At 50.4% G+C, this 26,257-nt stretch overlaps 1 protein-coding gene across 1 annotated transcript in view; it reads right to left on the bottom strand.

The window, feature by feature from the left end:
* LOC132388552 (NACHT, LRR and PYD domains-containing protein 3-like) overlaps window positions 1-25,947 on the bottom strand; it is a 43,378-nt gene extending 17,431 nt beyond the window's left edge. Inside the window, exons 1-6 of the mRNA XM_059960926.1 lie at window positions 25,938-25,947; window positions 23,033-23,608; window positions 22,289-22,455; window positions 20,567-20,738; window positions 20,401-20,466; window positions 14,283-16,017 (exon numbers count right to left, since the gene is read on the bottom strand). Of these exons, the coding sequence (XP_059816909.1) occupies window positions 14,283-16,017; window positions 20,401-20,466; window positions 20,567-20,738; window positions 22,289-22,455; window positions 23,033-23,608; window positions 25,938-25,947 (2,726 nt within the window). The remainder of the gene's footprint in view (window positions 1-14,282; window positions 16,018-20,400; window positions 20,467-20,566; window positions 20,739-22,288; window positions 22,456-23,032; window positions 23,609-25,937) is intronic.
* Window positions 25,948-26,257: the final 310 nt, after the last annotated feature.

The following is a 26,257-nucleotide window of genomic DNA, read 5'->3' as shown; positions in this document are numbered from 1 at the left end:
GATATCCCACAGGAAGAAGGGGGATGGGGAAGAGAGATCCCACAGGAGGAAGGGTGATGGGGAAGAGAGATCCCACAGGAGGAAGGGGGATGGGGAAGAGATATCCCACAGGAGGAAGGGGGATGGGGATGAGAGATCCCTCATGAAGAAGTGATAGGGATGAGAGATCCCACAGTAAGTGGGATGAGGAAAGAGATCCGACAGGAGGAAGGGGATGGGAAGAGAGATACCACAGGAGGAAAGGGATCCGGAAGAGAGATCACACAGGAGGAAGGGGGATGGGGAAGTGGGATCCCACAGGAGGAAGGGGGATGTGGAAGAGAGATCCCACAGGAGGAAGGGGGATGGGGAAAAGAATTCCTTCAGGAGGAAGGGGAATGGGGAAGAGAGATCCGACAGGAGGAAGAGGGATGCGGAAGAGAGATCCTATAGGAGGAAGGGGTATGGGGAAAATGATCGCTTGGGAGGAAGAGGGATGGGCAAAGGAGATCCTACACGAGGAAGGGGGATGGGGAAGAGATATCCCACAGGAAGAAGGCGGATGGGGAAGAGAGCTCCCACAGGAGGAAGGGTGATGGGGAAGAGAGATCCCACAGGAGGAAGGGGAATGGGGAAGAGATATCCCACAGGATGGGGGATGGGGAAGAGAGATCCCACAGGAGGAAGGGGAATGGGGAGAGAGATCCCACAGGAGGACGGGGGATAGAAGAGAGAGATCCTACAGGAGAAAGGGAATAGGAAGGAGAGATCCCACAGGAGAAAGGCAGATGGTGAAGGGAGATTCAACGGGAGGAAGAGGGATGGGGAAGAGAGATCCAACAGGAGGAAGGGGGATGGGGAAGAGAGTTCCCGCAGGAGGAAGGGGGACGGGGAAGAGAGATCCCACAGGAGGAAGGGGAATGGGAAGAGAGATCCCCAAGGAGGATGGGGGATGGGGAAGAGAAATCCCACTGGAGGAAGGGGGATGGGTAAAGGAGATCCCACACGAGGAAGGGGGATGGGGAGGTGAAATCCCACAGGAGGAAGGGGGATGGGGAGGTGAAATCCCACAGGAGGATGGGGATGGGGAAGAGAGATCCCTCATGAAGAAGAATGATGGGGATGAGAGATCCCACAGGCGGATGGGAATGGGGAAGAGAGATCCCACAGTAAGGGTGATGAGGAAAATGATCCGACAGGAGGAAGGGGATAGGGAAGAGAGATACCACAGGACGAAAGGGATCGGGAAGAGAGATCACACAGGAGGATGTGGGATGGGGAAAAGAAATCGCACAGGATGACGGGGGATGGGGAAGAAATTTCCGGCAGGAGGAAGTTGATGGGGATTATGGATCCCACAGTAGGAAGCAGAATCAGGAAGAGAGATCCAACAGGAGGTAGGGGGATGGGAAAGAGAGGTATCACAGGAGGAAGGGGGATGGGGAAAAGAATTCCTACAGGAGGAAGGGGGATGGGGAAGAGAGATCCTACACGAGGAAGGGGGATGGGGGAGAGATCCCACAGGAGGAAGGGGATGGGTTATCGAGATCCAAGAGGAGAAAGGGGATGGGGATGAGAGATCCCTCATGAAGAAGTGATAGGGATGAGAGATCCCACAGTAAGTGGGATGAGGAAAGAGATCCGACAGGAGGAAGGGGATGGGAAGAGAGATACCACAGGAGGATGGGGGATGGGGAAGAGAAATCCCACTGGAGGAAGGGGGATGGGTAAAGGAGATCCCACACGAGGAAGGGGGATGGGGAGGTGGGATCCCACAGGAGGAAGGGGGATGGGGAAAAGAATTCCTTCAGGAGGAAGGGGAATGGGGAAGAGAGATCCAACAGGAGGAAGGGGGATGGGGAAAATGATCGCTTGGGAGGAAGAGGGATGGGCAAAGGAGATCCTACACGAGGAAGGGGGATGGGGAAGAGAGTTCCCACAGGAAGATGGGGGATGGGGAACAGCGTTCCCACAGGTTGAAGGGGGATAGAAAAGAGAGATCCTATGGGAGAAAGGGGATGGAAGGAGTGACGCCACAGGAGGAAGAGGGATGGTGAAGAGAGATCCCACAGGAGGAAGGGGGATGGGGAAAAGAATTCCTACAGGAGGAAGGGAGATGGGGAAGAGAGATCCCACAGGAGGAAGGGCAATGGGAAGAGAGATCCTACACGAGGAAGGGGGATGGGGGAGAGATCCCACAGGAGGAAGGGGATGGGTTATCGAGATCCAAGAGGAGAAAGGGGATGGGGATGAGAGATCCCTCATGAAGAAGAGTGATAGGGATGAGAGATCCCACAGTAAGTGGGATGAGGAAAGAGATCCGACAGGAGGAAGGGGATGGGAAGAGAGATACCACAGGAGAAAAGGGATCCGGAAGAGAGATCACACCGGAGGAAGGGGGATGGGGAAGTGAGATCCCACAGGAGGAAGGGGGATGGGGAAGAGAGATCCCACAGGAGGAAGGGGGATGGGGAAGAGAGATCCTACACGAGGAAGGGCAATGGGAAGAGAGATCCTACACGAGGAAGGGGGATGGGGAGAGAGATCCCACAGGAGGACGGGGGATACAAGAGAGAGATCCTATGGGAGAAAGGGAATGGGCAGGAAAGATCCCACAGGAGGAAGGCGGATGGTGAAGGGAGATTCAACGGGAGGAAGAGGGATGGGGAAGAGAGATCCCAAAGGAGGAAGGGGGATGGGGAAAAGAATTCGTTCAGGAGGAAGGGGAATGGGGAAGAGAGATCCAACAGGAGGAAGGGGGACGGGGAAGAGAGATCCCGCATGAGGAAGGGGGACAAGGAAGAGAGATCCCACAGGAGGAAGGGGAATGGGAAGAGAGATCCCACAGGAGGATGGGGGATGGGGAAGAGAGATCCCACAGGAGGAAGGGGGATGGGTAAAGGAGATCCCACACGAGGAAGGGGGATGGGGAGGCGAAATCCCACAGGAGGAAGGGGATGGGTTATCGAGATCCAAGAGGAGAAAGGGGATGGGGAAGAGAGATCCCTCATGAAGAAGAGTGATGGGGATGAGAGATCCCACAGGCGGATGGGAATGGGGAAGAGAGATCCCACAGGAGTAAGTGGGAATGGGATGAAATTTCCGGCTGGAAGAAGGGGATGGGGAAGAGTGATCCCACTGGAGGAAGCAGAATCAGGAAGAGAGATCCAACAGGAGGTAGGGGGATGGGAACGAGATACCACAGGAGGAAGGGGATCTGGAAGACAATTCCCATAGAAGGAAGGGAGATGGGGAAGAGAGATCCCACAAGAGGAAGGAGAATGGGAAAGAAAGATCCCACTGGAGACAGGGGAATGGGGAAGAGAGATCCCTCAGGAGTAAGTGGGACGGGGAAGAAATTTCCGGCTGGAGGAAATGGATGGGGAAGAGTGATCCCACAGGAAGAAGCAGAATCAGGAAGAGAGATCCAACAGGAGGTAGGGGGATGGGAAAGAGAGATACCACAGGAGGAAGGGGATCCGGAAGAGAATTCCCACAGAAGGAAGGGAGATGGGGAAGAGCGATCCCACTGGAGGTAGGGGGATGGGGAAAAGAATTCCTACAGGAGGAAGGGAGATGGGGAAGAGAGATCCCACAGGAGGAAGGGCAATGGGAAGAGAGATCCTACACGAGGAAGAGGGATGCGGAAGAGAGATCCTATAGGAGGAAGGGGGATGGGGAAAATGATCGCTTGGGAGGAAGAGGGATGGGCAAAGGAGATCCTACACGAGGAAGGGGGATGGGGAAGAGAGATCCCACAGGAGGAAGGGGAATGGGGAAGAGATATCCCACAGGATGGGGGATGAGGAAGAGAGATCCCACAGGAGGAAGGGGAATGGGGAGAGAGATCCCACAGGAGGAAGGGGGATAGAAGAGAGAGATCCTACAGGAGAAAGGGAATAGGAAGGAGAGATCCCACAGGAGAAAGGCAGATGGTGAAGGGAGATTCAACGGGAGGAAGAGGGATGGGGAAGAGAGATCCAACAGGAGGAAGGGGGATGGGGAAGAGAGTTCCCGCAGGAGGAAGGGGGATGGGGAAGAGAGATCCCACAGGAAGAAGGCGGATGGGGAAGAGAGATCCCACAGGAGGAAGGGTGATGGGGAAGAGAGATCCCACAGGAGGAAGGGGAAATGGGAAGAGATATCCCACAGGATGGGGGATGAGGAAGAGAGATCCCACAGGAGGAAGGGGAATGGGGAGAGAGATCCCACAGCAGTTGCGGGTATGGGGAAGAGAGTTCCCACATGAGGAATGGGGATAGGAAAGAGAGATCCTACGGGAGGAAGGGGAAAGGGGAGATCCCACAGGAGGAAGAGGAAGGGGAAGAGAGATCCCACAGGAGGAAGAGGAAGGGGAAGAGAGTTCCCACAGGAGGAAGAGGAAGGGGAAGAGACAACCCACAGGAGGTAGGAGAAAAGGGAAGAGAGATCCCAAATGAGGAACGTGGCTGGGCAGGAGAGATACCACATCGTGAAGTGGGATGGGGAAGAGAGATCCCACAGGAGGAAGGGGGATGGGGAAAAGAGATCCCACTGCAGGAAGGGGATGGGGAAGAGACATCCGACAAGAGGAAGGGGATGGGGAAGAGAGATCCTTCAGGAGGAAGGGGATGGGGAAGAGAGATCCGACAGGAGGAAGGGAATGGGAAGGTGAGATCCCACAGGAGCAAATGGATGGGGAAAATGAGATCCCACAGGAGCAAATGGATGGGGAAAAAGAGATCCCACAGGAGGGAGGGGGATTGGGAATTTCAACATGCAGTTGAACTGGGAGAAACAGTTTGGTGCTGGACCCCAGGATATGGAGTTTGTAGTGTGGGTACAGGTTGCATTCTTGGAACAGCTTGTACGAGAGCCGACCAGGGACAAGGCTATTCTGGATTTAGTCTTGTGTAATGAACAGGATTTGATAATCGATCTTGAAGTAAAGGAGCCATTAGGAGGTAGTGACCATAACATGATCTGTTTTTATCTGCAGTTTGAGAAGGATAAGGTCAGCTCGGAGGTGTCAGTGTTGCAGTTGAACAGGGGAAACTATGGAGCCATGAGGGAGGAGCTGGCCAAAGTTGACTGGATGGATATCCCAGCAGAAAAGACCGTGGAACAGCAATGACAGGTATTCTTGGGAATAATGCACAAGGTGCAAAATCAGTTCATCCCCAGAGAAGGAAGGATTCAAAGGGGGAAAAGGGGCCACAGTGGTTGACAAAGGAAGTCTGAGATTGCATAGCATTAAAAAAACGAAGTATGTCAGATCTAAGGTGAGTGGGAGGACAGATGATTGGAAAGTTTTTAAGGAACAACAGAACTCAACTAAATAGGCAACACGGGGAGAAAAAATGAGGTACGGATGCAAGCTAGCCAGGAATATAAAGGAAGATAGCAAAAGCTTTTTTACGTATGTGAAGAGAAAGAAGACAGTTAAGAACAATGTTGGGCCCTTGAAGAATGAATTGGGTGAAATTGTTATGGGAAACAGAGAAATGGCAGAAGAATTTAATGAGTACTTTAGTTCTGTTTTCACTAAGGAAGACACAAGCAATCTCCCAGATGTATGGATGGGCCAAGGACATAGGGTAACAGAGGAAATGAAACAGATTGACATTAGGATGGAAACGGTGACGAGAAGACTGATGGGACTGAAGGCTGACAAATCCCCAGGTCCAGATGGTTTGTATCCTAGGGTACTAAAGGAGGTGGCCCTGGTAATTGCGGATGCATTGGTAATCATTTTCCAATGTTCCTTAGCTTCAGGATCCGTTCCTGAGGATTGGAGAATGGCTAATGTTATCCCACTTTTTAAGAAAGGAGAAAGGGAGAAAACAGAGAACTATCGACCTGTCAGCCTGACATCAGTAATGAGGAAGATGCTAGAGTCCATTATTAAAGATGAAATAGTGGCATATCTAGGTAGCAGTGATAGGATTGGGCCGAGCCAGCATGGATTTACCAAGGGTAAATTTCCCAACTGATCTGTTTGAGTTTTTCGAGGATATAACCAGGAAGTTAGACGGGTGAGATCCAGTGGAGGTCATGTACCTCGAATTTCAGAAGGCATTTGATAAGGTCCCACATAGGTGATTGGCGGGTAAAATCAAAGCTCAGGGCATCGGGGGGAAGACATTGACATGGATAGAAAACTAGTTGGCAGATAGAAAGCAAAGGGTAACAGTGAATGGGTGTTTCTCAGAATGGCAGGTGGTGACTAGTGGGGTGCCACAGGTCTCGGTATTGGGACCACAACTGTTTATAATTTACATCAACTATTTAGATGAAGGCATTGAGAATAACATCAGCAAATTTGCTGATGATACTAAGCTGGGTGGCAGTGTGACATGTGATGAGGATGTTAGGAGAATTCAGGGTGACTTGGATAGGCTGGGTGAGTGGGCAGATACTTGGCAGATGACGTTTAATGTGAATAAGTGTGAGGTTATCCACTTTGGGAGTAAGAACAGGAAGGCAGATTATTATCTGAACGGTGCAGAGTTAGGTACGGCAGAAATACAAAATCTAGGAGTCCATGTTCATCGGTCATTGAAGGTGAATGAGCAAGTGCAACAGGCAGTGAAGAAGGCTAATGGAATGTTGGCCTTTATTACAAAGGGAATTGAGTACAAGAGCAGGGAAATCCTCTTGCATTTGTACAGAGCCCTGGTGAGACCACACCTGGAGTACAGTGTACAGTTTTGGTCTCCAGGGTTAAGGAAGGTCATCCTGGCTGTAGAGGAAGTGCAGCGTAGATTCATGAGGTTAATTCCTGGGATGTCTGGACTGTCTTAAGCAGAGAGATTAGAGAGACTGGGCTTGTACACACTGGAATTAAGGAGATTGAGAGGGGATCTGATTGGACAAGATAGAGCCAGGAAATATTTTCCTGATGTTGGGAGTCCAGTTCCAGAAGGCATGGTTTGAGAATAAGGGGTACGTCATTTAGGACAGAGTTAAGGAAAAACTTCTCCCAGAGAGTTGTGGGGGTCTGGAATGCACTGCCTCGGAAGGTAGTGGAGGCCAATTCTCTGGATGCTTTCAAGAAGGAGCTAGATAGGTATCTTATGGATAGGGGAATCAAGGAATACGGGAACAAGGCAGGAACCGGCTATTGATAGTAGATGCTCAGCCATGATCTCAAAATGGCGGTGCAGGCTCGCAGGGCCGAATGGTCTACTTCTGCACCTATTGTCTGTTGTCTATTGTCCCACTGGAGGAAGGGGAATGGGGAAGAGACAACCCACAGGTGGAAGATGGATGCGGAAGAGAGATCCCTCAGGAGTAAGTGGGATGGGGAAAAAATCTCCGGCGGGGGAAGTGGATGGGGAAGAGTGATCCTGCAGAAGGAAGCAGAATGAGGATGAGAGATTCAACAGGAGGTAGAGGGATGGGAAAGAGAGAAACCACAGGGGGGAGGGGATCCGGAAGATAACTCCTACAGAAGGATGGGAGATGGGGAAGTGAGATCCCACAAGAGGAAGGAGAATGGGAAAGAGAGATCCCAATGGAGGTAGGGGGATGGGAAAGAGAAATCCTACAGAAGGAGAATGGGAAAGAGAGATCCCACAGAAGGAAAGGGGCTGGTGAAAATGATCCCACAGGAGGAATGGGGATAGGGAAGAGAGATCCCACAGGAGGAAGAGGGATGGGGAAGAGATGTCCCAGAGCAGGATGTGCATATAGAAGACAGTACCTGGAGTAGGAAGCTGAATCAGGAAGAGAGATCCCACTGGAGGAAGGGGGACTGGGAAGACAGCTCCCACAGCAGGAAGGGGTATGGGTAAGAAACACCCCACAGGAAGTAGGGGATGAGGTAATGAGATCCTGCAGGAAGAAGTGCGATGGGGAAAAGAGGTCCCACAGCAGTTGGGGGTATGGGGAAGAAAGATACCACAGGAGGAATGAGGGAAGGAAAGAGCGATGCTAGGGGAGGAAGGGGAATGGGAAGGAGAGATCCCACTGGAGGAAGGCAGATGGGTAAGGGAGATCCCACAGGTGGAAGAGGATGGGAAGAGAGAGCGCACACAAGGAAGGGGATGAGGAAATGAGATCACGCAGGGAGAAGTGGGATGGGGAACAGAGTTCCCTCAGGTCGAAGGGGGATAGAAAAGAGAGATCCAATGGGAGAAAGGGAATGGGAAGGAGAGTTCCCACAGGAGGAAGGCGGATGGTGAAGGGAGATCCAACAGGAGGAAGAGTGATGGGGAAGAGAGATCCTATAGGAGGAAGGGGGATTGGGAAAATGATCGCTTGGGAGGAAGGGGGATGGGTCAAGGAGATCCTACACGAGGAAGGGGGATGGGGAAGAGATATCCCACAGGATGAAGGGGATGGGGAAGAGAGATCCCACAGAAGGAAGGGGGATGGGGAAGACAGTTCCCACAGGAGGAAGTGGGATGGGGAACAGAGTTCCCACACGTCGAAGGGGCATAGAAAAGAGAGATCCTACGGGAGAAAGGGGATGGGAAGGAGTGACCCCCACAGGAGGAAGGCGGATGGTGAAGGGAGATCCAACAGGAGGAAGAGGGATGGGGAAGAGAGATCCCACAGGAGGAAGTTGATGGGTTATCGAGATCCAAGAGGAGGAAGGGGATGGGGAAGAGAGATCCCTCATGAAGAAGAGTGATGGGGATGAGAGATCCCACAGTAAGGGGGATGAGGAAAGAGATCCGACAGGAGGAAGGGGATGGGGAAGAGAGATACCACAGGAGGAAAGGGATCCGGAAGAGAGTTCACACACGAGGAAGGGGGATGGGAAAGAGAGATCCCACAGGAGGAAGGGGGATGGGGAAAAGAATTCCTTCAGTAGGAAGGGGAATGGGGAAGAGAGATCCCACAGGAGGACGGGGGATAGATGAGAGAGATCCTACGGGAGAAAGGGAATGGGAAGGAGAGATCCCACAGGAGGAAGGGGCTGGGCAAGAGAAATCCCACAGAAGGAAGGGGGATGGGGAAGACAGTTCCCACAGGAGGAAGAGGGATGGGGAACAGAGTTCCCACATGTCGAAGGGGGATAGAAAAGAGAGATCCTACGGGATAAAGGGAATGGGAAGGAGAGTTTCCACAGGAGGAAGGCGTATGGTGAAGGGAGATACAACAGGAGGAAGAGGGATGGGGAAGAGAGATCCCACAGAAGGAAGGGGGGTGGGTAAAGGAGATCCCACACGAGGAAGGGGAATGGGGAAGAGAGATCCCACAGAAGGAAGGGGGTGGGTAAAGGAGATCCCACATGAGGAAGGGGAATGGGGAAGAGAGATCCATCAGGAGGAAGGGGGATTGGTAAAGGAGGTTCCACACGAGGAAGGGGGATGGGGAAGAGAGATCCAACAGGAGGAAGGGGGATGGGGAAGAGAGATCCCACAGGAGGAAGGAGGATGGGGAAGAGCTCACATACGTGTTGGGGGTTTGGGGAAGAGAGATCACACTCGAGGAAGGGAGATAGGAAAAAGTGATCCTACGGGAGGAATGGGAATGGGAAGGAGAGATACAACAGGGGGAAGAGTGATGGGGAAGAGAGATCCTATAGGAGGAAGGGGGATGGGGAAAATGATCGCTTGGGAGGAAGGGGGATGGGTAAAGGAGATCCAGCACGAGGAAGGGGGATGGGGAAGAGATATCCCACAGGAAGAAGGGGGATTCGGAAAAGAATTCCTTCAGGAGGAAGTGGAATAGTGAAGAGAGATACCACAGGAGGAAAGGGATCGGGAAGAGAGATCACACAGGAGGAAGGGGGATGGGAAATAGAGATCCGACCGGAGGAAGGGGATGCGGAAGAAAGATACCACAGGAGTACAGGGATAGGGAAGAGATATCCCATAGGAGGAAGGGGGATGGGGAACAGAGATCCCGCAGGAGGATGGGGGATGTGTAAGAGAGATCGCACAGGAGGACGGGGGATGGGGAAGAAATTTCCGGCAGGAGGAAGTGGATGGGGAATATGGATCCCACAGTAGGAAGCAGAATCAGGAGGAGAGATCCAACAGGAGGTAGGGGGATGGGAAAGAGAGGTACCACAGGAGGAAGGGGATCCGGAAGAGAATTCCCACAGAAGGAAGTGAGATGCGGACGAGAGATCCCACAAGAGGAAGGAGAATGGGAAAGAGAGATGCCACTGGAGGTAGGGGGATGGGAAAGAGAGATTCCACAGGACGAAAGAGATGGGGATGAGAGATCCCACAGGCAGAAGGAGAAAGGGGAAGAGATATCTCACAGGAGGAAGGAGATCGCGCAAAGAGATCCCACAGGAAGAAGGTGAATGGGGAAGTGAGATCCCACAGGAGGAAAGTGGATGGTCAAGTGAGATGCAACAGCAGGAACAGGGATGGGGAAGAGAGATCCTATAGGAGGAAGGCGGATGGGGAAGAGATATCCCACAGGAAAAAGGGGGATGGGGAAGAGGTATCCCACAGGAGGAAGGGGGATGGGGAGGAGAGATACCACAGGAAGAAGGGGGATGTGGAAGAGATATCCCACAGGAGGAAGGGGGATTCGGAAAAGAATTCCTTCAGGAGGAAGTGGAATAGTGAAGAGAGATACCACAGGAGGAAAGGGGATGGGAAATAGAGATCCTATAGGAGGAAGGGTGATGGGGAAAGTGATCCGACCGGAGGAAGGGGATGCGGAAGAAAGATACCACAGGAGTACAGGGATAGGGAAGAGATATCCCATATGAGGAAGGGGGATGGGGAACAGAGATCCCGCAGGAGGATGAGGGATGTGGAAGAGAGATCGCACAGGAGGACAGGGAATGGGGAAGAAATTTCCGGCAGGAGGAAGTGGATGGGGAATATGGATCCCACAGTAGGAAGCAGAATCAGGAGGAGAGATCCAACAGGAGGTAGGGGGATGGGAAAGAGAGGTACCACAGGAGGAAGGGGATCCGGAAGAGAATTCCCACAGAAGGAAGTGAGATGCGGACGAGAGATCCCACAAGAGGAAGGAGAATGGGAAAGAGAGATGCCACTGGAGGTAGGGGGATGGGAAAGAGAGATCCCACAGGACGAAAGAGATGGGGATGAGAGATCCCACAGGCAGAAGGAGAAAGAGGAAGAGATATCCCACAGGAGGAAGGAGATCGCGAAAAGAGATCCCTCAGGAAGAAGGTGAATGGGGAAGTGAGATCCCACAGGAGGAAGGTGGATGGTGAAGTGAGATGCAACAGCAGGAACAGGGATGGGGAAGAGAGATCCTATAGGAGGAAGGCGGATGGGGAAGAGATATCCCACAGGAAAAAGGGGGATGGGGAAGAGGTATCCCACAGGAGGAAGGGGGATGGGGAAGAGAGATACCACAGGAAGAAGGGGGATGTGGAAGAGATATCCCACAGGAGGAAGGGGGATGGGGAAAAGAGATCCCACAGCGCTTGGGGTTATGGGGAAGAGAGATCCCACAGGAGGAAGTGGGATGGGGAAGACCTATCTCACAGCAGGAAGGATGGGGAGGAGCTCCCATGCGTGTTGGGGGTTTGGGGAAGAGAGATCACACTCGAGGAAGGGGGATAGGAAAGAGTGATCCTACGGGAGGAATCAGAATGGGAAGGAGAGATACAACAGGAGGAAGAGTGATGGGGAAGAGAGATCCTATAGGAGGAAGGGGGATGGGGAACAGAGTTCCCACAGGAGGAAGGGGGATGGGGAAGAGAGATCCCACAGGAGGAAGGGGGATGGGGAACAGAGTTCCCACAGTTTGAAGGGGGGATAGAAAAGAGAGATCCTACGGGAGAAAGGGGATGGGAAGGAGTGACCCCACAGGGAGGAAGGCGGATGGTGAAGGGAGATCCAACAGGAGGAAGAGGGATGGGGAAGAGAGATCCCACAAGAGGAAGGGGGATTCAGAAAAGAATTCCTTCAGGAGGAACTGGAATGGGGAAGAGTGATCCCACAAGAGGAAGGGGGATTCAGAAAAGAATTCCTTCAGGAGGAAGTGGAGTGGGGAAGAGAGATCCCACAGAAGGAAGGGGATGGGTGAAGGAGGTTCCACACGAGGAAGGGGGATGGGGGAGGTGAAATCCCACAGGAGGAAGGGGATGGGTTATCGAGATCCAAGAGGAGAAATGGGATGGGGAAGAGAGATCCCTCATGAAGAAGAGCAATGGGGATGAGGGATCCCACAGGAGGATGGGAATGGGGAAGAGAGATCCCACAGGAGGAAGGGGGATGGGGAACAGAGTTCCCACAGTTTGAAGGGGGGATAGAAAAGAGAGATCCTACGGGAGAAAGGGGATGGGAAGGAGTGACCCCACAGGGAGGAAGGCGGATGGTGAAGGGAGATCCAACAGGAGGAAGAGGGATGGGGAAGAGAGATCCCACAAGAGGAAGGGGGATTCAGAAAAGAATTCCTTCAGGAGGAACTGGAATGGGGAAGAGTGATCCCACAAGAGGAAGGGGGATTCAGAAAAGAATTCCTTCAGGAGGAAGTGGAATGGGGAAGAGAGATCCCACAGAAGGAAGGGGATGGGTGAAGGAGGTTCCACACGAGGAAGGGGGATGGGGGAGGTGAAATCCCACAGGAGGAAGGGGATGGGTTATCGAGATCCAAGAGGAGAAATGGGATGGGGAAGAGAGATCCCTCATGAAGAAGAGCAATGGGGATGAGGGATCCCACAGGAGGATGGGAATGGGGAAGTGAGATCCCACAGGAGGAAGTGGGATGGGAAGAGATATCCTACACGAGGAAGGGGATGGGGAATAGAGATCCCACAGGAGTAAGCGGAATTGGAAGAGAGATCGCACAGGAGGACGGGGGATTGGGAAGAGAGATCCCACAGGAGGAAGAGGGATGGGTAAAGGAGATCCCACAGGAGGAAGGGGGATGGGTAAAGGAGATCCCACACGAGGAAGGGGGATGGGGAAGATAGATCCCACAGGAGGAAGGCGATGGGTTATCGAGATCCAAGAGGAGAAAGGGGATGGGGAAGAGAGATTCCTCATGAAGAAGAGTGATGGGGATGAGAGATTCTACAGGAGAATGGGAATGGGGAAAGTGATCCGACAGGAGGAAGGGGATTGGGAAGAGAGATCCCACAAGAGGAAGGGGAATGGAAGAGAGATCCCACAGGAGGACGGGGGATGGGTAAAGGAGATCCCACACGAGCAAGGGGGATGGGGAAGGGAGATCCCACAGGAGGCAGGGGATGGGTTATCGAGATCCAACAGGAGAAAGGGGATGGGGAAGAGAGATCCCTCATGAAGAAGAGTGATGGGGATGAGAGATCCCACAGGAGGATGGGAATGGGGAAAGGGAGATCCCACAGGAGGAAGGGGGATGTGTGAAGGAGATCCCACATGAGGAAGGGGGATGGGGAAGGGAGATCCCACAGGAGGCAGGGGATGGGTTATCGAGATCCAACAGGAGAAAGGGGATGGGGAAGAGAGATCCCACAGTAAGGGGGATGAGGAAAGTGATCCGACAGGAGGAAGGGGATGGGGAAGAGAGATACCACAGTAAGGGGGATGAGGAAAGTGATCCGACAGGAGGAAGGGGATGGGGAAGAGAGATACCACAGGAGGAAAGCGATCGGGAAGGGATATCACACAGGAGGAAGGGGGATGGGAAAGAGAGATCCTATAGGAGGACGGGTGATGTGGAAAGTGATCCAACAGGAGGAAGTGGGATGGGGAAGAAATTTCCGGCTGGAAGAAGGGGATGGGGAAGAGGGATCCCACAAGAGGAAGGAGAATGGGAAAGAGAGATGCCACTGGAGGTAGGGGGATGGGAAAGAGAGATTCCACAGGACGAAAGAGATGGGGATGAGAGATCCCACAGGCAGAAGGAGAAAGGGGAAGAGATATCCCACAGGAGGAAGGAGATCGCGAAAAGAGATCCCTCAGGAGGAAGGGGTTGGGAAGAGAGATCCCGCAGTATGAAGCTGAATCAGGAAGAGAGATCCCACAGGAGGAAGGGGATCGGGAAGAGAGATCCCACAGGAGGAAGGGGATCGGGAAGAGTGATCCCACAGGAGGAAGGGGATCGGGAAGAGAGATCCCACAGGAGGAAGGGGATCGGGAAGAGAGATCCCACAGGAGGAAGGGGTTGGGAAGAGAGATCCCACAGGAGGAAGTGGATAGGGAAGAGAGATCCCACAGCAGGAACGGGTGTGTGGAAGAGAAATCTGACTAGAGGAAGGGTAATGGCTAAGAGAAATCCAACAGGAATAATCGGGATGGGGAAGAGTGATCGCACAGGATGAAGGGGGTGGCATTTGTCACAATACATCTCAATCTGATTTACTGCAGTTTTACCCAAATCCGTTTACTTGGAAACAGCACAATGGAACAGTTTTAGAGTTCTGAGTCTGAGATAAACCAAGTTACCTCAACTCCTGGCACTTGTTCAGCCCGGGTCCCAGCCGCTGGATTCCTTCACACTGAATGTGGCAACTCTGCAGGTCGAGTTCTTTTATAGTATCACAGAGTCCGATGGCATGAGACAGGACCGCGCAGTCAACCGGTGTCAGTGTCATTTCACTGAATGAAAGTGTTTTCAGAGATCCCAGTGCGGCCTGAGCCAGTCCACGATTCTGAGACTCAAACAGGTAGTGCAATGTGTTCAGGAGTCTCCTTTTATCAGTGTCACCCGTGTTTCCACTCTGGCGTTTAACCTCCTCCTTCACCCAGTCAATCACCCGGCAGGTTGCTTGATGAGGAAATGGACCCAGAAACTCCTCCAGGCCCCGAGCTGTCATTGGGTTGGAGAGACCAGCAACAAATCGGAGAAATACCTCAAATCGCCCATCTTCCGTCTTGTGGGCTTCAGTGAGGAATTTCAGGATATCCTCGGGATGTACAGTCAGGAATTGTGCGACTGCAGCTACAAACTCTTGGATGGTGAGGTGTGGGAATGTGTACACCACACTGTGGGCAGAATCCTCTCTCTCCAAAAGCTCCATCAGGAACCCGGACAGGAACTGGGAAGGCTGCAGATTGAACTTGATCAAATCTCCGTCTGTAAACACAATCTTCTTCTCGGACACTCCTCTGTAGGCCATCTGACCCACCCTGAGAAACACATCACGGGGTCTCTCAATCTCACGGCCGTGATTTTTTAGGATATTGTAAATATAGTAGGAGTACAGTTGGGTGATGGTCTTGGGAACTCTTTGCGGGTCCCTGACTCTTTGTGTGAAGAAGGGGCCCAGTGCCAGAGCGAGGATCCAGCAGTAGGAGGGGTTGTAGCTCATAGTGTACAGGATCTCATTCTCCTGCACGTGTTTGAAAAGAGCTGCTGCCACCATCTGATCTTCAAAATGCTTGATGAAATATTCCTTCCGTTCCTCACCAACAAATCCCAGGATTTCAGCCCGGACACTGATCTCTGCCTTTTCCAATAAATGTAACGCAGTGGGGCGGGTGGTCACCAGCACTGAACACCCTGGGAGCAGCTTGCCCTGGATTAAACTGTACACAATGTCCGACACTTCACACCACCACTCGGGATCTGGGCACTGGTGCTTGGGTTCTGTGTATCTCCGACTGTCCGCAAAATCAATTGTGTGCTTGAATTCATCCAAACCATCGAATATAAACAGCAATGCCTCTGGGTTCTTCCAGACCTCTCTCAGGATATTCCCAAAGTAAGGATACTGATCCAGAATCAGTTCCCTCAGGTTTATTCTGCAGTTAATTGAGTTTAAATCCCGGAATTTGAAACTGAAGACAAACTGGAATTGTTGGAATATATTCCCCGCGGCCCAGTCATAAACAATCTTCTGTACCATTGTTGTTTTCCCGATTCCTGGCACTCCGGCTACTGCTGCAGAGCTGCCAGATTTGGATTTTCTCCGGGAAAAACTGCTGTGGAATAACTGAGCAGTCTCTATTTTTTCTAACGCTCCACGGAGATGTTCCTCTCTCCACTCCTCGTGGTCTCTGCCTCTTGCCAGCAGCTCGTGTTCCACCAGTCTCCGAACTCGAAGAGTAGAAGTGACCGTGAGCTTTGTGTATCGATCAATCAGCTGGAAAACCTTCACCTTCTCCCTCATTAGGATCGTGTTCACTCTCAGTGTTTCAGTTTGTGCCCGCAGAGTCTCCTTGTGTTTCTGTTGAACATCTTCATGGGAACAGAGAACATATTCAAAATGTTAACTAGCTCAACTGACATTTATAACTGCAGTCCAATATTCTGTGTTTGAGATTACATGAATTGATTCAATGCTTCCATGGATATTAGGACAGAAAATAAAATTCTGTCCACAGACATAGGAACTGACAGCGATGATTGTCTCAGAAAAATATCTAATCCTCATATTCTGACACTAATTACTGATGAAGGTGAACATTCCCCTGATATCCTATTGCAATCCTGACTGCACTCCCGTTACAAAGTTTCACTATATTTAAAGCATTGTTGCGTCATTAACAGATGATGTTAATGTTGATCTGGTGTGGAAATATGGAGAGCAGGACAATGTGCATTTTGGCAAAGCTACACACTGGGGTGTCACGGGTGTCCACTGCTCTTGCATCAAAACAAGAGCAGAATATGCCGGAAATACACAAGTCTGGCAGTGCCTGGGGGACAATCACAGTGAACTTGCGGATCGATAACCCTTCGGAATGGCAAGAAAGAAACTGACTAGTTTGCAGTCACAGTGATGGAGGATTGGTGAAAAGATGGAATCTCTGTTAATGGAAGAAACCACAAGCGTCTGTCTCAGTGATGTACGTTGTGTCTGTGGGAGAGGGTGGTGAAGTCTTGGCAACTGCTACTCATCGGTCTTGCTGTGGGTGTGTGGGGCTCTGTCTAATGAGGCCTCCGTCTGTCTCAGTGGTGTACGTCGTGTCTGTGGGAGAGGGTGGTGAAGTCTTGACAACTGCTTCTCATCAGTCTTGCTGTGGGGGTGTGGGGCTCTGTCTAATGAGGCCTCCGTCTGTCTCAGTGGTGTATGTCGTGTCTGTGGGAGAGGGTGGTGAAGTCTAGACAACTGCTACTCATCAGTCTTGCTGTGGGGGTGTGGGGCTCTGTCTAATGAGGCCTCCGTCTGTCTCAGTGGTGTACGTCGTGTCTGTGGGAGAGGGTGGTGAAGTCTTGGCAACTGCTACTCATCAGTCTTGCTGTGGGGGTGTGGGGCTCTGTCTAATGAGGCCTCCGTCTGTCTCAGTGGTGTACGTCGTGTCTGTGGGAGAGGGTGGTGAAGTCTTGACAACTGCTACTCATCAGTCTTGCTGTGGGGGTGTGGGGCTCTGTCTAATGAGGCCTCCGTCTGTCTCAGTGATGTACGTCGTGTCTGTGGGAGAGGGTGGTGAAGTCTTGACAACTGCTGCTCATCAGTATTGCTGTGGGGGTGTGGGGCTCTGTCTAATGAGGCCTCCGTCTGTCTCAGTGATGTACGTCGTGTCTGTGGGAGAGGCTGGTGAAGTCTAGACAACTGCTACTCATCAGTCTTGCTGTGGGGGTGTGGGGCTCTGTCTAATGAGGCCTCCGTCTGTCTCAGTGATGTACGTCGTGTCTGTGGGAGAGGGTGGTGAAGTCTTGACAACTGCTACTCATCAGTCTTGCTGTGGGGATTTGGGGCTCTGTCTAATGAGGCCTCCGTCTGTCTCAGTGGTGTACGTCGTGTCTGTGGGAGAGGGTGGTGAAGTCTTGGCAACTGCTACTCATCAGTCTTGCTGTGGGGGTGTGGGGCTCTGTCTAATGAGGCCTGCGTCTGTCTCAGTGGTGTACGTCGTGTCTGTGGGAGAGGGTGGTGAAGTCTTGACAACTGCTACTCATCAGTCTTGCTGTGGGGGTGTGGGGCTCTGTCTAATGAGGCCTCCGTCTGCCAGAGTCGACCGAGGATGTCCTGTCCCTGCAAGCCGGGACACTCCGATATGGAGAGGAAGCTTCTGCCGATGTTGCAAGCTCCCTCTCTCCCTGCATCTGATGTACACAAAGGAACGGCAGAGACTGACACAGCTTGGCACCAGAGGTGTTTCAGGAGATGCCAGTCTGCGTTGAACACCATTTAAGACTGCCTCAGGGGCTCTAGATCCACTGGGTTTACTCCCAAACTCTTCCCCATGAGGGGTACAGTTACAGAGCAGTGGATGTTTGAGGTCAGAGCTTTCCTGTTGCTGGGTGAGCTGCCAATCACGGCCGACCAGACCCATCTGCCCAAAGGGACCGGTTGTAAGGAACCAGTAACCCGCCTTTACCCCTTCTCCTGTCGGAAGAAACGCTTCCCCCGGGCATAGTGGCTGAGCCAGACGCCTGCATCCCAGCTGCCCGTTTTTTTTCTCTCTCTCTCTCTCTCTCTCTCCCCCTCCCTCCCCCTCTCTCTCTCTCTCTCTCTCCCTCCCTCCCCCTCTCCGCCTTTCTCCCACTCCCCCTCTCCCCCTCTCTCCCTCTCACACACACACACACACACACACACACACACACACACACACACACACACTCACACACACACTCACACACTCACACACTCACACACACACACACACACACTCACACACTCACACACACACACACACACACACACACACACTACTGTTCTTATGGAACTTGGAACTTCTGTTAACCAACCAAGGGAGAGAATCAAATGTGTTTTGATACAGTATAACATTGAAAGATGTCTTCTTTCCCCAGTGTTTGACATAGAATTACATAATTGATTATCAGTTGTTCCTTAAATTCATTCATAAGCTAGAGGTATTCTTGCTGCTTTTCTGTATGTATTATGGTTATCTAAATAAGTGGTTATCGTTTATGAGATACATAATGTTACAATTTTATATATAAAATGTTCTTATTTTTAGGAGCCAGTAATAACATAGTAGGTGACCAATCAATAGTCATAAATGCAGAATAAAAGCTGTCCTTGAGGCTGTTGGGACATACTTTCAGCTTTTTATATTTTCTGCCGCATGGGAGTATGAAAGGGAGAATGTCTGAGGGTTCATCAGCAAGGCTTTGGGTGGGGCTTGTGTCTGGCTAACTTAATTGAGTTGCTCCAGGAGGTGACAAAGGTGATGGATGAAGTCACAGATGGATGTTGTCTACTTGGATATTGGTAGAATCTTTGACAAGGTCCCCACATGGGAGACTCATACACAAGGTTAACATGCCTGGGAACTGTGATGAATTGCCCTGGCTGGCGGGGAACCATATTGGATACTGGCAGAATCTTTGACAAGGTCCCCACATGGGAGACTCATACACAAGGTTAACATGCCTGGGAACTGTGATGAATTGCCCTGGCTGGCGGGGAACCATATTGGGTATTGGTAGCATCTTTGACAAGGTCCCCACATGGGAGGCTCATACACAAGGTTAACATGCCTGGGAACTGTGATGAATTGCCCTGGCTGGCGGGGAAGCATATTGGATATCGGCAGAATCTTTGACAAGGTTCCCACAGGGGAGGCTCATACACAAGGTTAACATGCCTGGGAACTGTGATGAATTGCCCTGGCTGGCGGGGAACCATATTGGATATTGGCAGAATCTTTGACAAGGTTCCCACAGGGGAGGCTCATACACAAGGTTAACATGCCTGGGAACTGTGGTGAATTGTCCTGGCTGGCGGGGAACCATATTGGATATTGGCAGAATCTTTGACAAGGTTCCCACAGGGGAGGCTCATACACAATGTTAACATGCCTGGGAACTGTGATGAATTGTCCTGGCTGGCGGGGAACCATATTGGATATTGGCAGAATCTTTGACAAGGTTCCCACAGGGGAGGCTCATACACAAGTTTATCATGCCTGGGAACTGTGGTGAATTGTCCTGGCTGGCGGGGAACCATATTGCGAGAAATTGCTTTCGCTGACGGGTGGTCAATCTGTGAAATTATTGTCATAGTTGGCAGAGGAAGACAAGTCAATGGCTATACTAAAATGCAGGTCTATGTATATGTTGCTGATTCTGAAGAGCGTCAACATTTACAGAAGGCAGGATAATGGGGTTGAGAGGAATTGCCGAGCAAATTCACTGAGCTGGATGGCTTAATTATCTGCCTAAGTCTGATGGTTTTAGGGAGCATCTAGAGTATTGTGTTCACTTCTGATTGTCCAGCACTGGGGATGATTGGAGAGGGTGTAGAACAGGTTCACCAGGATGTTGTTTGGATTCGGTGGCATGTGAGGCAAGTAGAGGTTTGAGAAACTTGGACTGAGTGTAGCTGCTATTACGAAGGAGAAGGTGCTTCGTAATCTGAAAGGTCACCTGGACTGAGTCATACTGTGTGTCAGGAGCATGTCTGGGGTGAGTGGGGATTCCCAGAGCGTTGGGACCTGGAGGGGAGGGTTCAGAGACACAAGGGCTGGATTAATACATTAACAGCTGGAAAAATACATTTTACAATGTTCAGGCTACAACGAGAGATGATCTGAATTGTAACCTGAAACCAGTGATCGGCGAATGATTGTTGGTGGATTTTCGTTCCCAGATTCTGACAAGTCACATTCTAACATTTGAGATGTGGTTTGAACGGAGCATTTCATCAGTCACCTGTCAGTTCAGTGGGTAACTCAGACAACCCTTGTGCGATGTTCATGTATTCCTCTGGGTCAGGACCTGTTTAAATCAAAAGAAATAATTCATGAAAACCGAACTAAAATAATTACAACTATTTAGTTCAATGTGTCTTTGTGTTCAGTGCGTGGTTTTAACATACCGAGCTCCTGTATCTCCCTCAGTATCCTGTCCAACTTCGGTAACTCAGTCCTCCACATCACAAAGGATTCCCACATCGCCCGTCGGGCCCGGGAGCCTTTGCCATTCACCAAACTGAGGAAGAGTCTGGAACTCTCTGTCCGGTTTCCCTTCTCCGTCAGTTCAGTGACTTTCTATAAAAACAAACAATTAATTTATTTATTGTGGAGTAGATGGACAGACATGGCGAATCTCACAGTTTAATATTCATCCTGGATTAATGAGCTGAGGTGAATTTGACCGACGGTCCTGATAAGATGCAAAATTAATTTTAGACTGAATGCCTGTTCAACAGTACAGATATGCAGACCTTGCAATTATGTCATAGAACGATATGACGATTACAGCACAGTAACACAGTCCGTGCCGACCTGCACTCAGTCCATAACCCTCCATTCCTTTCCTGTCCATATACATATCCAGTTTTTATAATGACAATATTGAACCTGCTTTTGCCACTTCTACTGGAAGCTAGTTCCACACAGTAACCACTCTCTGAGTAAAGAAGTTACCCCTAAACTCGTGTTACCCCTAAACTTTTGCCCCCGACTCTCAACTCATGTACTCTTGTTTGAATCTCGCCTACTCTCAATGGAAAAAAGCCTATCCACGTCAACTCTATCTATCCCCTCATAATTTTAAATGCCTCTATCAAGCTCCCCCCCCCCCCTTCAAAATTCAACGCTCTAAAGAATAAAGACTTAACTTGTTCAACCTTTCTCTGTACTTAGCTGCTGAGACTCAGGTAACATTCCAGTAAACCTCCTCTGTACTCTCCATATTTTGTTGACATCTTTCCTATAATTTGGTGGCCAGAACTGTACACAATACTCCAATTTTGGCCTTACCAATGCCTTGTACAATTTATCTTTACTTCCCAACTCCTGTACTCAATGCTCGGATTTATAAAGGCCAGCATACCAAAAGCTTTCTTCAACACCCTATCCACACGAGATTCCACCGTCAGGGAACTATGCACCATTATTACTAGATCACACTGTTCTACTGCATTCCTCAATGCCCTACCATTTACCATGTATGTCCTATTTTGATTAGTCCTACAAAACTATAGCACCTCACACTTATCAGCATTAAACTCCATCTGCCATCTTTCGGCCCACTCTTCGAACTGTCCTAAATCTCTTTGTAAAATTTGAAAACTACATCATTATCCACAACGCCACCTATCTTAGAATCCTCTGCATACTTAGTAATCCAATGTACCACCCCATCATCCGGATCATTAATGTATATGAGAAACAACATTGGACCCAGTACAGATCTCTGAGGCACAACACTTGTCACCGGCCTCCAACCTGACGAAGTTATCCACCACTACTCTCTGACATCTCCCATCCAGCCACTGTTGAATCCATTTTACTACTTCAATATTAATACCTAGTGATTGAACCTTCCTAACTCACCTTCCGTGCAGAACCTCATCACAGGTCTGACTGAGGTCCGGTACACTGATAAATACAGCAGGTGTGAGACGAAAAGGTGACGCTGAACCTGCAGTTCCCAGTGCTCCCCACCGGAACAGCTGAAACAAATCTACTGAGGACAAGTCAGAGATCAAAGTCTCCATTGCCATGTAGAACTCCTAGAACGTGCAGGAGATTAATATTGATCACTATTCCCTCTGATACCAGCAGTTCAGTGACAATACACTAAATACACTCACCTCATTTTCTTCTCGACTGAAATGTCCATCCTTTGTCAACATCCAACCGAGTCGTTCAACTTTCTCTTCAATTGCATGTTTGAGTCTGTCCCTGTAGAACTTGGTCAGTTGGTACAGTCGATACTCGCCCCCCTCTGCCAGGAGGTCGGAGATTGTAAACTCTGGCTCTGCGAATATAAAATGAGAATGTAGTCACAAACTCAAATATCACTTTTCTCCACCGTTCCCACCCAGCCCTAACAAACCAGTCATGTCTTGAACCTCAATGTTCACCTCCTTTCAGCTGGAAACACGTATTTTGCCCTAATCTCCAAGACTGGCCTTAAAAAACCGACCCATCAATGCGCTGTGCGGACGTTCCCAGAAGGAACCCATTCACCAGAAACCTTTCTCTCCCACCGTCCCACCCACTCACCGATTTCAGTTTAAAATGGGCAATAAATGTTGGGACTGTCAATGATAGTCGCTTCCCAGAGATACTCTCTCTATCCTGGCGAATACATTTCCCATAACTCATATCCTGGAAATACTCTCTTATCCGGATAGCTGCATTTCCTCCGATACACATCCTGGAAATCCTCAGAGCAGGTAGGACATTTCCTGTAGTGCGGTAACCGGTGCCACACTACACCGCATGCACCACGCCCACACTTTTCCCCTCTCTGACCAACCCTCCAACAAGGAATCACATTTACCCGCTTCCCACCGCATTCTGTGAACACATCACCCTCATGCTTCACTCACCCACTCCCTGTTGGGCACTGGACAATTCCGTGTTTAATGAGTTTCCGAGCTGACAGACAGTCGCCTCACTTGTGCCGGTTCCAGGGTCCTGCTCAGTGTCTCTGACGTCACTGTCTCTGGGCTGACAGGCAGTCGCCTCACTTGTGCCGGTTCCAGGGACCTGCTCAGTGTCTCTGACGTCACTGTCTCTGGGCTGACAGGCAGTCGCCTCACTTGTGCCGGTTCCAGGGTCCTGCTCAGTGTCTCTGACGTCACTGTCTCTGGGCTGACAGGCAGTCGCCTCACTTGTGCCGGTTCCAGGGTCCTGCTCAGTGTCTCTGACGTCACTGTCTCTGGGCTGACAGGCAGTCGCCTCACTTGTGCTGGTTCCAGGGTCCTGCTCAGTGTCTCTGACGTCACTGTCTCTGGGTTGAATTTGCTTCTCCTCCTCTGCGGCTGGACCGCATTCCATTGGGACATTGCTCTCAATCTGACCCTGCTTTGGAACCTTGGTTCCCGTATCTCGATCATCTTCCCTCGATGAGTTGCCTGGTAAAAGCCTCTTGAGTACTTTCGGTACCTGATTTAATTTCCCACCTGCAGTAAATGATGAATTGCAGGTTTAGAGTGATTTATGCTCGAACAAGGATTCACAATGGATGTCAGCAATGCAGCCGGGACTCCGGCTGACCGGATTTGGAGCGGGACTGTGCTGGTGAATGTGAACCACACCTCCTGCTAGGTGACCATCCCGATAAGCCAGTGAGTGGACACATACACTCCCAGAAAAAGAACTGCATAGACAGTAATACTGATCACAGACTACGCATTAGCTGAACACACCAATAACCAGCGGTTATTAATGGAAAGGAGTTAGGTTATACCGGGAATTATCACTGGGATTATCTCCCACAAACATAAATCTCCCTGGATCACAAACTGTCCAGTCACCTGTGTCACTGACAGACAATCCACTGGATTACTTGTGGTCCGATCCTCCAGATCCCACGTTCTCCGGTTGCTTTGTCACACACTGTCTTGTCCCCCGGGTCAAAGACTGACCACTGCCTTGAGATGGACAACGTCCAGACCCCTGGGTTACAGATTGAACATAACCTTGAAGCCCATGATGCCTGGTCCCCTGGGTCCCATCACGTCTCCTGGATAATAATTGTCACACAGCAACTATACAAGTCATTGGCAAAGGGAGAGTCTTGCGTGCAGTTCTAGTAGCTAAACAAAGTCTCGCTGAGAGAGCTTTGCATTTGCTAAGGATGCAGTTGCTATCAATCTACAGGATGGATGTGATTCAGCTGGGATGAGTGTCGGGGAGATTCACAAGTACGTTACCGGATGGGGTTGCTTGTTATCAGGTTCGGCTGGGACAGTTTGCCCCGGAACACGGGAGCTTGAAGGGTAAACTTCCACACGTAAAACAGAATCAGCATCAGGTTTATTATCACCGGCATGTGACGTGATATTTGTTAACTTAGCAACAGCAGTTCAATGCAATAGGTAATCTAGCAGGGAAAAATTAATAATGAATAAAATTTTGAAAAAAGTAAACAAGTAAACCAATTACGTATATTGAATAGATTTTCTTAAAATGTGCAAAACCAGAAAGACTGTATATTTTGAGCAAAATAAGGTAGTGTCCAAAGATTCAATGTCCATTTAGGAATGGGATTGCAGAGAGGACAAATTTGTTACTGAATCGCTGTGTGTGTGCATTCAGGCTTCTGTACCTCCTCCCTGATGGTGACAGTGAGTAAAGGGCATGCCCTAGGTGCTGGACGTCCTTAATAATGGATGCTGCCTTTCTGAGACACCGCTCCCTGAAGATTTACAACTTCTGGCAGCTTCTCTCGGTCCTGTGCAGTAGCCCCTCCATACCAGACAGTGACAGACCAATGCAGACCACGAATGAAGTGTCTCCTGATTCACAGCCATTTCCAATGCTGGCAATGTTCTCGGCTCGGCTACAGAAAACAGAGTTGGGAAAACTCCCCTCATCTACTTTGCGCAGCGAGGGGGGAGTTGACAGCTGCCCTGACAAAACCTGAAATGTTGTATTATCGCACAATCTTTGAAATCCCGGAAATGCCCTTGTCACCTGCCTCTGAATTTTGTAAATGGAAGTTGAAGATGTCTTTCACCTCTAAACAGGCCCTGTTGTGCAACAAACCCTGAACCTAGATAATGTTGTAGGGGTGGAACTGAACTCTCTGACGGTGGTGTCTGAAAAGAGGATGCGGTCCAAGTTGTATGCCATCTTGGAAAATGCTCCCCTCCACTCCATAATGTTCTGGTTAGACACAGGAATACATTCGGCCAGAGACTCATTCCACCGAGATGCAACACAGAGCATCATAGGAAGTCATTCCTGCCTGTGGCCTTCAAACTTTACAACTCCTCCCTCGGAGTGTCAGACACCCTGAGCCAATAGGCGGGTCCTGGACTTATTTCCACTTGGCATGATTAAATTATTATTATTTAATTATTTATTGTTTTATATTGCTATATTTCTACACTATCCGTGGTTGTTACGGCTGTAATGAAATCCAATTTCCCTCGGGATCAATAAAGTCTGTCTGTCTGTCTGTAGACTTTTCCGTAACAAACAACACCGCTGTCACATTCCTGTTGGTGTTTCACTCTCAACCTGCTGATTCAGGGTCTCCGGCTCCTTTCACTCAGGTGAAGCTTTGCCTGGTGAGCGGAGTCATTCGACCATTTCTGGTGTCAGGTCCCTGCGCTGGAACTGTGGGACCGATCGATTACACAAAGGCACTTTACCAGTGGGATCAATGATGCTGCTCGATGAAACTTTTTCTCTGCCCTGTTAGCGCCTGTGTAAGCTTCTTCATCTGAACTATTGTGCACCAACAGGGCAGAAGTTTAGTTATAAAGATCCAGGTGAACATACCTGTAGCCATTCTGATTCTGACTGACGGTTGTTGATTGTCGTCGTCTTGTCTACACTCTGATCCCGGTGCTGGACAGCGCCGCCTTCTGGTGATGCCCTGAATTACACACAACAAGCAGACAGTGAGTCTGAGAGAGTTGGATTACTTTGCAAATGTGACAGTACAGCCATTCTCTGTATCAGAGCCGCAGTTCGCATCAACTCCCAAACCATGTCTGTATGTCTGTCCAGTGATATCTGGAGCATCCTTCCGATAGAGGCACAGAGCGACAGAGCACAGATACTGACCCTTCAGCCCACCGAGACAATGCTGACCACAG

This window comes from Hypanus sabinus, unplaced genomic scaffold (assembly GCF_030144855.1).
Source record: "Hypanus sabinus isolate sHypSab1 unplaced genomic scaffold, sHypSab1.hap1 scaffold_347, whole genome shotgun sequence".
NCBI lineage: Eukaryota > Metazoa > Chordata > Chondrichthyes > Myliobatiformes > Dasyatidae > Hypanus > Hypanus sabinus.
Note: the sequence above shows the minus strand (reverse complement) of the source record. Positions and strands in the feature narration are given on the sequence as shown.